Source organism: Tubulanus polymorphus, chromosome 8 (assembly GCF_964204645.1).
Source record: "Tubulanus polymorphus chromosome 8, tnTubPoly1.2, whole genome shotgun sequence".
Taxonomy (NCBI): domain Eukaryota; kingdom Metazoa; phylum Nemertea; class Palaeonemertea; order Tubulaniformes; family Tubulanidae; genus Tubulanus; species Tubulanus polymorphus.
In genome coordinates, this window is record NC_134032.1 from 5,856,254 (window position 1) to 5,871,522 (window position 15,269).

At 38.5% G+C, this 15,269-nt stretch overlaps 1 protein-coding gene across 10 annotated transcripts in view; it reads left to right on the forward strand.

Moving 5' to 3' along the window:
- Window positions 1–656: 656 nt before the first annotated feature.
- The window catches only part of LOC141909507 (RBPJ-interacting and tubulin-associated protein 1-like), a 42,827-nt gene continuing 28,214 nt past the window's right edge, over window positions 657–15,269 (forward strand). For 8 of the 10 annotated variants that reach the window (XM_074799914.1, XM_074799918.1, XM_074799916.1 and 5 more), the window contains exons 1-3: window positions 668–759; window positions 2,991–3,324; window positions 9,670–11,385. In XM_074799914.1, the coding sequence (XP_074656015.1) occupies window positions 3,021–3,324; window positions 9,670–10,073 (708 nt within the window). In that variant the 5' untranslated portion in view covers window positions 668–759; window positions 2,991–3,020 and the 3' untranslated portion in view covers window positions 10,074–11,385. Of the gene's footprint in view, window positions 760–2,990; window positions 3,325–9,669; window positions 11,386–15,269 lie in introns of all 10 variants that reach the window. The other 2 variants (XM_074799912.1, XM_074799913.1) reach the window with 2 other exon arrangements.

A 15,269-nucleotide genomic window follows, 5' to 3' on the forward strand; every position in this document is an offset into this window, starting at 1 on the left:
AGACAGTTACAAACTTAACAAATCTTAATGATGAGAGCAAACTAGGGCGTAATTATACAATAGTTAAGAATCAAATAGAAATATAGCGGGGCAATTAATCAACAACTTAACAATGAAACAGTAGATCAAAAAGTAAATTATGTACCGTATCAAGTAGGTTTAACAGAAATGCAAAGTAATCTATTAGAAACAAGCTTTTTGAAAAACCCTTGGAGTCAATAACGCAGTTTTATATTTTATGCTCCATGTAGCAGCAGCAGCAGCAGCAGCAGCAGCAGCAGCAGCAGCAGCAGCAGCAGCAGCAGCAGCAGCAGCAGCAGCAGCAGCAGCAGCAGCAGATAGATAAAAATTCACGCGGCCCCCTGCGCGCCTCTCCAGCAGCAGCAGCAGATAGATAAAAATTCGTAGATTCGGCGGAGTATTTTGATAAATAATATATACTCTGTATACTGTTCTTAGTGTACCATTTTATGCGCATCTCGATGGTAAAATCATAAACTGGTTGATGGTGGTTATGCATTTGATTAATTGGTAGAAGTAGGAGTAGTTTCATATCGCATACTACTATGTATATGTATTGCCGTTTCGTAAATAATATCGTGTGGTTTTCACTTTATTAAAGCGGCCCCCTGCGCGCGGCCTCCTGCGCACGGCCCCGTGCGCACTCTGCAGTTTGATATGACTCACGAGGAGAGAAAATATCGATGAAAAATCAAGACAAAAATGCTTAAAAAGCGACTTTACAGCAGTTTTATGAACGTGAGTTGATTTAGGGATCATTTGAATTGAAGCAATCTTGTGTCGTGAATTTTCATTTTAATACCTGGTGATTGTTTTGATTGCCATTGAAGTGTAGCGAACATTCACTTACTAATAAATTACACACAACACAAGCAAGGCATTGCCATAGGGATAAGGTTCTTGGATGTACTCAGCTTTGTTGTGGTAATTATCTGTGTTCATAGCATCAGAGTGGTTGAAAGAGTACTGCACTTTGATATCAAGGGGCTGACACGTAGCAGTTTTCTGGTATTTAGGCCATAAAATAAATTAGGCCTACTTGAATCTCTTTAGCAGCCGCCTGGAGTTTTTGGTTTACCTTTGTCAGCGATATGATGTTGGCATTGTGCCAATTCATGTCAAATCGCGGTAAGTTTTTTATGTGAGCATTTGTTTCATTGGTTCTCGGCTTAAAAACGACGTATAATCGATGCGATTGAAGACATGGTCAACTGAGTTAAAATTCTACGAAAACTGTTTTTGGCGGGAAATTTCTTAGCTCTCGCGTATAAAATTGCAATGACCTCGATTGGGGGGCGTTGTCTCTACGAGCAAATGGGATTGGCTGTTTTTGGGATATACGGGGAATTCCGGCGCTACTAAAATAATTATGGGAAAGCTATAGAATGGCGTACGTTTCATTTAGGTGCCGTATACGTGCAAATTTTAAATGCTCATTGCTGGTGAGGATGTAATTATTTCACACATCCGCCATAGGTATTGTTTCATTTTAATACCCGGTGATTGATTTGATTGACATCGAAGTGTAAGTGAACATTCACTTACACAAGGCCTCCACGTGCGCACGGAAATCATTAGATTAGACTGTTGCACACAAACATACGCGCGTACAGTATAGACCCTACACTAAAACTATAGTGATACTGTAACGCTGCTTGCTGGCGCGTTTGACATTTCATCAGCAGAAGATGAGCGCTGTGTTTTCTGTTTGAAAGAATTTGTAATAAATTGTAATTTCCTGTGACCTGTAAATACTAAGCAGCAAACTATAGGTATAGTAGGTCGAGGTCTGAATATTGTAGTGGTAAATTCCAGGATTTAAAACGATCTAATACGCCGATTCCTGAATGCACCGATATTTTAGCTTCCGCGGCCATACATTCAGCCACCCTCTGATATGTGACATCATAGGCCTATGAATTTTATTTGAATATTTTTTCATATTATGAAAAATATTTCTTTGAAAATATAAAATAGTTTCCATGCCGCGCCTACCTGTACCCTACAAAATTTTGGATGTGGACCGTAAACAAATGTATATCTTTGGTCTTATTTGACTACAAAATAATCCTTTAAGAAAGATAAAATACAATATTTAAACTTGTAGAACTTTGAAGTCACGAATTAAAAAGATTTTTCAAGCAATGCCCTTACCCCAAACAACCTCTAGCCTTCAAGGTAAACCACACTTTGCCCATGGGCAATTTATTTACCTATTGAAGCTACAATTTAACATAGCAAGACCTCAGAGGTCTTGCTAGTCTTCATATAGGCTAGCTATCATTAGAGATTGCGGAATACTTTATATAGAATATAAAATATAAACCTCCCTCCTCGATGGTTTTTTTACAACTTCTGATGAGAATAAAGTAATTTATTTTACATGGCCTTACTGTTGGAAAGATCAGGGTTTAGATAAAGGTTCCTTGTGTTTCTTATATATGGGCTTACACTCGGACTGGCGGTAGTTGCGTTGTCAGAAGCCTGAGTGTCTTCAACTTCTTAGTCATGAACATGACGCTGGTAGTCCCTATCATTTCGTAAATGGAGTTCCTTGTTGGATGATGACTGGGCGATTCAACTGGAGTGATGAGGAGTTTTGTCACGAGTAAGAGAGATGTTATGGACGCTATTTCTCACAGCGTGATCTGAATTATGCGCAGCAGAAGTTGCACACGACATGTCCTCTTTATTCGATTACTTCACCACAAATGCCGTTTGAACACTAGTTTCAAAATCATTAAAATAGCTGGGTTTTCATCTTTCGCGTCCTGACATACAAATAACCTGTGTGGTATGGATTGTGTTCCAGTTCCTCGTTGATTTAATGAAAAAACCTTGTTTTGATAGGGCCCTATTGATTTTATTTTTGCAATTGGCAAATACCATTTGACAAAAAATGCTGTAATGGTAAAATAAAGGCTTCTTAAAATTTCGTCATTGAAAAGAACCCATTTTCCTAATTTCAGCAGCTTTTCAAAAAATGATGAGAACAAGTGATGAGAAATAACAATATCAACGCCATGCCGACGAAATCAGTGTCAGATGATCTGAGCGTATCAGGCAGTCGGCCCGCGAGTGCTCGGGGCGTATCGGGTGCCCAGGCTGGTAATCAACCAGCTACACCTCTGGCCACGCGTTCTAAACGTAACTCGTATAAGAAAGTCGGCGAAACGTCGTACGTCGATGAATTGTTATTTGGTCGACCCATCGCAGAAACAAGCTTCGAGGCCCCATGGGGTGAACAGAAAGATCTGCGGAGTGCCCGTCCCCTTTTGTGGTCTCCGCCCTCCACCGGGACAGGTTTGTATTTATCAGCTCACTACAGACTACTTGATCTGAGGCACACATCTGTGTACTGTCTTGGGGATCATTGCGTCATGGAAAGAGGCGGAATTGACCGTGTCCAATGTTTTAGGTTATGGAATTGAACAAAAATGATCTAAGACTGATCTTAAATTGTTAGGTTGGCTACAGAATCAAAATGAGCTCAGACTGGTCTTGAGCTCTTAGTTCGACTATAGAACCAGGAGCTTAGATTGGTCCTTAGTTGTGTGATTGGTCTTGATTCAAGTTGTCAACTCATTACCTGCCCTTATGACGTGATTCCAAAAGTCACCCTTAATCTTAAAACTAACTGTGAGTTGTTAGATTGGCTAAACAACTAAGTCGGTCTTAGACAGTTAACGTCCCACGATCCCAGCCAACTCTATAGAGGGGAATGTTTGTAAAAGTTTACACCCTATGATCCCAGCCAACTCAACAGAGGGGAATATTTGAAACAATTTACGCCCTTCGATCCCAGCCAACTCTACGGAGGGGAATATTTGAAACATGATTGTAGACATTTTCGACGATTAGAATCAGTCCAATATTGGTGGATTAATTTCAAATACCAGTCCTATGTGATTAGTCTCTACTGGAACTATTTAACCCTTTCAATGCCACATAGTGTCTCCGCTGCTGTACCGGAGGGAATTTAGGGGTTTATAGGGGTATATTTGAAACTTCATAGAATAATTACCATGGTATCTGACACAGAAAATTTATATAGCATGTTGTTGATAACTTTTGGGCCAACAATGTAGACATAAATAATTTGGATCATCCTCCCTCTGCAGAGACTCGAACCTGATGGCATCGCTACACTCAGCCACGGCACGAACCCCTGCATCAGTAGACCGGGTGCGCAGGTACATGCGCAGCTTTCCGAACGAAAACTGGCGGCACCAATCAGATTGCTCGTTGTATAATCGTTGAGGCAAATTTCAAGGAAGAACTATAAATGGGAAAACCCGGGCTAAAATAAAACGGGATTTCTGATTGGCTAAAAATCACATCATCTGAACTGCGCATGTATCTGCGCACACGGTCGATTATGGCAGGGTTTCGTGCCGTGGCAATCTCGATGCCATCAGGTTCGAATCCCTGCCGGGGAGGATGAATTTGGATATAAGTGAACTTGAGGTCAAGGTCACATACTCCAAGATGGCCGCCATTAAAAAAAATTCACGAATAAGTTTCAGATAAACTGCTCTGTCTACCAGCAAAATGCACTGATCTATTCAATTCCAACTGAAATCAAATGCCATACCGTATTTTCCGGTGTATAAGTTGAGTTATTGAGACCAAAAATCATGTCCAAAAAAACGTAGGTCGACTTATACACCGGCTACACTTTCGATATCGTTTTAAACTGACGAACGATGTTTAGAGTTCAAGGTCGCCATGATGAAATGGAATATTAATTCATGTTAGGCTACACTCATATACCAATTAGAATTTAGGATGTTGATAAAAATAGTTTCTTATAGTTTGGAAATGTTTCAAAATTAACTAATGTTAAAAATCAAAAGAGAAAGAAAACTGCGTATATTCATTGTACAGTGTTTATATAAGCCGCGATGCTGTGGCAGCGTGCCAATAATCAATACACAGTCAGTCTAATACTAGACTACAGGCGCGCAGCATTCAACGTATACACTATACATTCAACACGTGGATACAAACAATGAGCACTAATCCGGTAATTTAATATTAGAAACAACAGATCCCAATGATTTAACACTTTGACTGCGGCACCCGAGTTAACTCGGGTTCTAAGGCCCGATTTTTTACTGCGGCGCCCGAGTTAACTCGTTTTTATGCACCCGTTCAGTGGCGACTCCTGTTTTTGGGAAACGGTACCACGGAACTATTATTTGTTCACGAATGCAACTAACAGGCTTCCATACTGCATTCTAATGTTGATTTCGAATCGATTTTGTTATTGTACGGGTAGGTAGAGGCGCTGAATGTACAGTGCTTATCTATGGGTGAGTTTCAAAACAAAGATGGCTGCGCCCAGGAGACAAGGTGGTAGACAGCTAACGGACTTAGAAATAAGCGAAATATTTGCCGACAGTGATTCGGAAAATGAACTTTTCGATGAACAAAATGCTGCAGCAGATGATGAGGAGGCCAGGTTAAGCTCTGAGGCTTCGGAAATTGAATCAAACGGTGAATCAAATGATGCGCATGATTTGGACTCTGAAAATAATTCTGAAATTTCGGCCAGCGGCAGTGATGAATCGAACGATGATGATATAGCCCCAGTGGCCGCCCCAGCCCCCCCACCAGTTCAACGTGGTAGAGGCTTAGTAAGGAGGGGTGCTAGAGGTAGAGGGGCAAATCGTGGACGTGGTCGGGGCCGTGTTCCAGCTAATAGGCCTGATCCGGATGCAGGATGGAGTGACACTAATGTGCAGCCAGTTGTTGGTGCCTTTACAGGTACACCTGGATTGAATGTAAACATGGACAGTGATGAGCCTATTGATTATTTTAGGCTTTATGTAACTGATGAACTTATAGACATTCTAGTTACTCAGACTAATTTGTATGCTTCTCAATTTATTAGAGATGCACAGCTGAAGCCTAAATCGAGGGTCCACGCATGGAAAGATGTTGACGCACAAGAAATGTGGCGTTTCCTTATGCTACTCTTCATGATGGGTATTATAAAAAAACCCACTATAAACATGTATTGGTCTAAAAAGAAAACAGTCAGAACTCCATTTTTCAATGAAACCATGCCTCGTGATCGATTTCTGCTGATATTGAAATTTTTTCATTGTAACGACAACGATGCTCGTCCTGGTGACAACCAGGATCGGTTATACAAAGTCCGCCCTGTCTATGATCACCTCACACGCAAATTTACCGAAGTTTACACGCCCACGGAACATTTATCATTAGACGAAGGGGTGTTGAAGTGGCGCGGGAGACTAGTGTTTCGTTGTTATAACCCCCAAAAGCCCGAAAAATATGGAATGAAGTCGTACATGGTATCGGAATCCGAATCTGGGTATTTGTACAGTTTTAGTCTCTATTGTGGCATGAACCGGAATGTTCCTACCATATGTGATGATACCCTACAGCCTTTATATGGTAAGAACTATAAAGTTTACATGGATAACTTCTACAATAGCAGGAAGGTATCCCAGCACTTGCTCAATAATAGGACTCACACATGCGGAACTGTTCGTATAAACCGCGGTCTTCCAAAGGCGCTTGTTCAACAAAGCAAAGAACTTCGACGTGGCGATGTCGCTTTCCGTCAAAAGGATGGAATAATGTTTCTGCTATGGCTAGATAAGAGACTGGTAAAAATGGTATCCACTTTACATGATTCTTCTATGGCAGAAACAGGTAAACAGGATAAAGATGGAAATCTGATTAGAAAACCGCAATGCATAATTGATTATAACCATTTTATGTCTGGTGTGGACCACTGTGATCAGATGTCGCGTTATTATCCGTGTGTTTTGAAAACTGTGAAATGGACAAAAAAATAGTACTATATCTCATTCATCTATCAGCAGTGAACAGTTATTTCCTGTATCAAAAGAATCCCAATAAGGACAAACTTCATCTTCTGGAATTTTTGGAGCGTATAATTGAATCTATGGCTGAACTTGCGGGTGAAGTTCCCGTGGGACATCAGGCCAATAGGGGACCACAGGGAGATCCAGTTACAAGGCTTACAGGAGGGGCAGCTAATCATGCATTTGTTTTGATCCCCCCTACTGCCAAGAAACAAAACCCAACCAGAGTATGCAGGGTTTGCTCAAAAAAGGGCATGAGAAGCGAGTCTAGATATATGTGCCGCAACTGTGAAACCCCCCTTCATCCTGAATGTTACTCTGCATATCACTCCAAAAAGATTTACTGGGTGTAAAATATCATAAAACCAAAGAATAAAAGACAAGAGTAAGGTAAGACATTATTTTTTCTTCATTTATTGCTCTTTTATTGAAGGACTACAAAATTTAACATTTTTTGGAAAAAACGTTAGCACAGGGGTACATACGCGTTTCTAAAATTTCAGCAGTCAAAGTGTTAATAATGCAAACAGTGGTAAAAACTCTCAACTACTATGAGAATGACATCGGAACTGTTTTCAATGTGACATATGTAAACACATGAAGAAGCGACTCGACTTATACACCGACTATAGCCCTAGCACAACTTTTTAAACTGAAAATTTGACCTCGACTTATACACCGGGTCGACTTGTACACCGGAAAATACGGTATATCCTTACTTTATGTAGTAAAAATTTAAATAGAAAGCAATAGAACAACTAAAAGATTTATTTTTCCACTCATTTACCAACTTCTCCACCGATATGTCGGAAGGCCTGATGTAAGGGGTTTCATTGGGGTATAATTTCAGGCCTCAGAAAATTGTTACCTATGTATTTGACACTGATACATTGTATATACCATGGTGTTGATAACCATTGGGCTTACAAATAAGACAAATTATTTGGATGTATGTGACCTTGAGAATGGACAGTTTCTGGTTCTTCGTCATTGTAATAGGTGTCCGTTGCCATAACAACCGTATCAACAGGGTCTAAAAAAATTGTCACTGATTTCATTTTCATCATCAAAATCATTGCCGGCACCATAAACCTATTTTCTGACTAAGTCTCATCATCTGAACTGCTTCTGTCATATTCGTTGTCACTCTCAATTTGTTCACTACCAAATTCCAAGTGACCAGCATCACTGTCAGCATCATATACGAGCTGCTGAACCGTTTCATCCAGCCAAATTGTTTTTTAGCCCACTTGGGACTTTAGTCCCAGCGGGCTATTGCGTTCACTTTTTGTCCGTCGTCCGTTCGTCCGTCCGTCCGTAGACGGAATCCAGTTATTTTGGGAAGTTTTGAAGACGCTTCAAGGTAATGTCTTGATATTTGGGTTACACATGTATCTACCCTAGACACATCTTCAGCCCAAAAACTGGCCCTGTCAGATTCAAGATGGCCGACTGGCAGCCATTGTTGTTCGCCAAAATCAGCACTTTTTACACATTTTTGAACTTTTTGAGGGAAATTTTGAAGACGCTTTGATCAATTACCTTGATCTTTCAGATATATGTGAATTCCTCCAGGGCCCATCAGCATAAGAAAAATTGGGTCGATCGGACTCAAGATGGCCGTCCTATGACCTTTTTAGTGCCCAAAAATTTTAATTTTGGCCCAAATTCTGAGTCCTGTAGCTTCCTACTGGTTTATCATTTCTCATTGCAATTTGTGATGGGTATTCTTTGGAAAGGGATGTTTTATACCTGAGACAGGTATTTTTCATCAGCCAATTATGACGCAATTGGCGGCCATCTTGGTGTCAGCAGTACTCGTTCGTAAGTGGGAAAAAGTTTTTCCACGTTATATTGATACCTAAGCGTATTTTGTTACCACAATCATTTAGAAAGTTGTAGCTCATAACGTGTTCTATGATTGTGGTGAGTTTCAAGGTCATTGGTTTTTGTATATGGCCACCAGGGGGCGTTGAATAATGCAATATCTTAGTATTTCTATATTATATTGGTATCAATGCATATTTTGTAACCACAATCAATTGCAAAGTTGTAGCTCATGACATCATCTATGATTGTGGCAAGTTTTAAGGCCATTAGTTATTCTATATGGTCACCAGGGGGCGATAAATGGTAGAATAACTTAGTATTTCCTTATTATATTGGTACCTAGGCATATTTTGTTACCATGATCAATTACAAAGTTATAGTTCGTGACATGTTCTATGATTGTGGTGAGTTTCAAGGTCATTGGGTTTTAAATATGGTCACCAGGGGGCGTTGAATAGTAGAATAACTTAGTATTTCCATATTAAAGTGGTAACAAGGCATATTTTGTTATCACAATCAGTTACAAAATCGTAGCTGCTGACATGTTCTATGATTGTGGTGAGTTTCAAGGTCATTGGATTCTGTATATGGTCACCAGGGGGCGTTGAATATTGAAATTGTTAGATTGTTGAGCATTTGGAACCACTTCCCAAGTGGGCATGGTGTCCCTGGACCCCTAGTTTTCATGGATGTTGCCATCTTGGATTTTATGCAGATGGCAGCACCGGCTGATACTGATAGATATGCCCTTCTAGAAGAAGGATTAAGTGATACCGTATCACATACGGCACGGGTATGCTAGCTTGCCAATTTGTACTGTATGCCATACGGTTGTGGTATTGTAAGGGTCAATGAATATAGTTGTACGAACCTTTAGATACTAGAAAGGTAAACCACTTTGCCAGTGCCAAATTATTATATCTAAAACTGACCTTTCATCTGAATTTGATTTCAGGAGTGAATCCCAGAGTCCGACCAAAATCTTCACCTAGAAATCAGAAGAAATTCCGGATGACCGCTCACAAAGACTCTTACGTCGATGAGACTTTATTCGGGCCGGCACCGGTTTATTGTGGTTGGGAGGCCCCTTGGGGCGAGCGCAGTCCAAAAACGCGCCCATTCCTATTCTCACCGACAGACTATCGCGTTAAGAAGGGCTGGGGCAGCTCGGCGGCTGGAGAGGTTGGACCAACAGCTACTAAACAGATTCCTCCCCAGGGAATGCAGCGATCCAAACTCGATACCGCGTTGCAAATACCGGAACATTCGGGTGCGGACTACTGGCAGAGGCCAGCAGCGCCCTCTAGTGCTAGGAGTACAGCGCGGGAAACTAAACCAGCGTTGAAACCCTGGAGATGAATATTTGGCCACCAAATCATACCATTCTGACTAAATTGGCATATGTTATTGATAGAAATCTGTTTGTAAAATTGTTTATTTACAGAATATGACAGGATATTCAAAGGGGGTTGGGGAGGGCAAATTTGCAATCAACACTGTGTCTGTAATACATGGAATACTATCTGGATTGGCACCTGATATTAGAATGCTTTATTGCTTCATTCAAGCTCGCAAAATCATTGGGGTTACAAAATAGATTGTTACAGTCAAATCTGGTAAAGTCATCATTCAATATGACGTAACATAACCAGGGGCTGATCCAGCCTACCGCTACTACCACTTGAGCGGTACTCAGTGGATTGTAGATAGAATGCCCTTCTTTTTTTCAAGTGCTGTGCTGGTAGATGTACAGTCAACGCTCAATATACCACCCTCATTTACCACCACCCCTACCTACCGCCAGGTATTCTCGATGTACATCTAAAAACGAATACAAAGTAAAACACCCCCGATATACCGCCATAGTCTCTATACTGCCAAAATTGTTCTGCACCGATCTGGCCGGTATATTGGTGGTTGACTGTAATTCGAAATGGCCAATTTCAATTATTGAAAATTGGTTAACTTCCTATTTTTAAGAATGATTTCTTTTAACATGTCAAAATGTCATATTTTGTGGATGCGGTGGATTTGATACCCCAAATTGACTCTCAGATTGCCCTGAGAATTCAAAATTTTCTGTGATATAGGTGCCTTTTCACAGTTAAGCAGTACTCAAAAACCTAGGCTAGATCCGCCCCTAATAACTTAATTCCTAATGATGCGTTTTTGGGTCCTGATTTGTGTATATGTTTCTACAGGTTGTCAAAATAATGATTAACCAAACCTTGATGACAAAGCGTGTTTGACTGTACAGTACAGTAAACCTTGGTTAATCTGACCACATTTAAACTGTATAGGTACTTATTCAGTATGCATAAATTGGCCCCGGTTTAAAGTAATCGTATTCCCATTTCTTCATTGAATTTGTTATCCACTATTTATATTTTCACTTATTCGTTAGACATATATACATGGTCCTATTGTCTCATTTCTATTTGTGAAACCTCATGTGTAGGCCTAATCAGTATCAACTGTCAGTGTCATTCATTTATAGTGAAAAGAATGTAGCAGAAGATTCCTTATGATGACTCAATGCCTTTAAAACTCCTACTGAACTGAAAATGCTGAAAATGCTTTAAATGGTGTTCGAAACTTATTTCTTGAGGAAGATAGCACAGGGAAAGCCCTTCAGAAAGGCATCAAGAACATGGTCCTTAGCAGGAACATGGTATTGACAGATTTTTGCCCTCAAAAGTAAAATCAGTTGATCCTTCTGGACCAATGGTCCTTCATTTAATTTTTAGCCCACTTGGGACTTTGGTCCTTATTGCGTTCACTTTTTGTCCGTTCGTCCATCCATAGACGGAATCCAGTTATTTTAGGAAGTTTTGAAGACACTGCAAGGTAATGTCTTGATATTTGGTTTATACATGTATCTACTCTAGACACATCTTCAGCCCAAAAATTGGCCTGGTCAAGATAGCCGACTGGCAGCCATTTTTGTTCACCAAAATCAGCACTTTTTACACATTTTTGAAATTCTCAAAGGAAATTTTGAAGAGGCTTTAATCAATTTCCTTGATTGTTTACATATTATATTTGTATCCCCCAAGGGTTTATCAGCATGAGAATCCTAATGGTTTCGCATTTTGCATCACAATTTGTGGTGGGTATTCTATGAAAAGGAATCTTTAATGCATTTGACAGGTATTTTAGATATTGAATAATATACAATTTGTCTACTTATCATCGTACCATGCATATTTTGTATCTACAATCGATTGCAAACTTGTAGCTCATGGCATTTTCAATGATTTTGGTGAGTTTCAATTTTATTGGTTTTTGTATATGGCCACCAGGGAGCATTGAATTGTACAATAAATTAGTTTTCACATATTGTATTGGTATCTATGCATATCTTGTAACCACAATCAATTGCAAAGTTGTAGCTTGACATATCTTATGATTGGTGAGTTTGAAGGTCATTGGATTTTGTACATGGTCACCAGGGGGCGTTGAAAAATAGGATCACTTAGTATTTCCATATTATATTGGTACCTATGCATATTTTGTGACTTCATTCAATTGCAAACTTGTGGCTCATGGCATATTCTATGATTGTGGTGAGTTTCAAGGTCATTGGTTTCAGTATATGTCACCAGGGGGCATTGAATATTAGAATAACTTATTATTTCCATATTATATTGGTATCTAGGCATATTTTGTTACCACAATACATTGCAAAATTCTAACTCATGACATGTTATATGATTGTGGTGAGTTTCAAGGTCATTGGTGTTTGTATACGATCACCAGGAGGCGTTAAATAGTACAATTACTTAGCATTTCCATATGATATTGGTACCTAGGCATATTTTGTTACTACAATCAGTTGCAAAGTTGTAGCTCATAACATGTTTGCAGTAAGTTTTAAGGTATTTGCTTTTGCACATAGTCGCCAGGGGGCGTTGAATAGTAGGACAATATAGTATTTTCATGCAATATTGGGATCTGTCGAAAGAACCTCTAATCCCCCTTTTGTTTTTCGTTCCGATTCTGATTTTAGTCTTGGATGCAACCTGAATGATTTATTTCAGAACTTCACCCATTCCTGAGCGTGGCACTCCATATACTGTGTGTACCAAAGAGTGTGTCCGATAGCGATATGTTACCACTGACATTCAGGTTCTCGCCTGTGAATCGACTTAACAATTTAATAATAATAATAATAATAATAATAATAATCTTTATTTTTCAAAGAAATTGAAACAATTTATAACATGATATCCATACATAAATATAAATAAGTATAAAATGTGCCAATATCAAATGAAGGAACCCAGTGAAGCAAATGCTTGTAGATCTGGGCACCCACTCTACACACACTCATTCTTCACAAGCATGCAGACATTCACAGATTCACACACAACATACCAGTACAGTTAACATGGCTCAGATAAATGATTATTTGAAATTCAGTATTTTAAGAGTTTATTGCTATTAAATGATTGTTTGAGGGAATTTAGTGATTTTTTTGATTTAAGGTTGTTATTGGAGTTTTGCCACATTATTGGAATTAAATTGAGGAAACTTTAATTATAAATGCTTTTCTTATGGTGAGCGTTTCGGGGATGATTGTGCTGACGAGTATTGTACTGATGATATACCGAATTCTTTTGAAATAAGTCTATGATCGGTGCTGGTAGTTCATTGTTGATAAGCTGATATGCGTGTCTAAGTATTTCTAACTGGATCATATCTTGGAATTTTAGAATTTTTAATTTGCGAAAGATTGGATCTGTGGGGCTATTGTATGCTGATTTAGAAATAATTCGAACGGCTTTTTTCTGTAATTTTTCTAATCTGGACAGGTTTCTTTTTAAGATAAGAGGGCCCCATGAGATGAGTGAGTACGTAAAATGGCAATGGATATAACTGAAATAAAGTTGTCAAACAATATGTAGGTACTTAATGTTTAACAGAGTTAATTAAATAAATTTGACTAGCTATTTTGGTGCAGATTTTACTAATGTGTAAATTGAAATCAAGAATCTCGTCTAAATGTAATTCAAGGAAGCATGTTGATGATACTAAATTAAGTTCCTTGTTGTCTACTTTTATCGTATAATCTTGATTCTTAATATTTTTAGTTCTATTTGGTTTAAAAAGAATTACTTTTGTTTTAGAAATGTTAACAGTTAAATTATTAGCAGTAAACCAATCTTGTAGTATATTCAAGTCATTTTCAATGGTTTGTATCAGATAATCAATTGAGCTTCCACTAATATATACGGTCGTGTCGTCGGCGAATAAGATAGGTTTACATTTTTTCAGACACATGTGCATATCGTTAATGTATACTAAAAACACTAATGGTCCTAATACGGAACCTTGAGGTATACCGTAGTTAATGTGTGATATTTCAGATTGAATACTGGAGAAGTTAACATACATTGAGCGCTTTTCTAGGTAACTTTTAAACCATGACAAAACATTTCCTCTTATACCATATACATATAATTTATGAATTAGATATTCAATATTTAGGCAATCGAATGCTTTACTCAAATCAATAAATGCGGCTAGTGTAAAACAGTTAGATTCAAATGATTTTATTATATTTCCTATTAGTTCCATGCTAGCATGGCTGGTAGCATGGCCAGTTCTAAAACCATATTGACTTTTATATAAGATAGAGTACTTAACCAAATAGCCATATAATCGCTTGTGTATTATCTTTTCAAGAATTTTAGAGATGGTTGGCAATAGTGATATCGGTCGATAGTTTTCAAAGCTCCTTTTATCGTCTCTTTTATAGATAGGTGTAACACTGGCTATTTTAAATGCGTCCGGGAAGATTCCAGTTTCTATTGATTTATTAAAAATTGTAACAAGAGGTTTTGCAATTATGTTACCGATGTGCTTTAAAAGAATACTACTAATATTATCGTGACCCGCGGACGGTTTGGGATCAAAATTAGAAATTATTTTTTCAACTTCACTTTCATCCGTCGGAAATAAAAACAAGTTACTGCTATACATATCAGGCATATAATCTTTGAAATCTGTTCTTGGTTTTGGAAGTTTTTTTGATAACTCATGACCTACAGAACTGAAGAATTTACAAAAACCATTACTAATGTCTTGCTTGTTATTACTTAATTTACCATTTATATTAAAGATATCAGGAATGCAATCTTTATTATTTGTTTTTCCGAGATCTTTCATAGTGGACCAAAGTTTTCTACCGTTATTTCTAAAATTAGTTAATTTTTCACTGTAGAATCTTTCCTTTGCTGCTCTTTTAGCAGAATTATAGGCGTTACGATATTTTTTATATTCAACGTAGTTCGGGTGGTTTTTATCAAGTCCGATAATACTTTTATACAACTAATTACATCTGCCGGAGCAGTTGATGAGGCCTCGTGTCATCCAAGGCTCTATTATACTTTTATTGCGTGTAGGTAGTGGGATGATCGGTGCATAATAATCTATGATATCAGATAATTTCTTATGGAAATAATTGTAACTACTATTGACATCCAGCTGGTCTAAGACTGACCAATCAGTTGCAAATGGGGCACGTTTTATATAATACACATTTTTATTGTC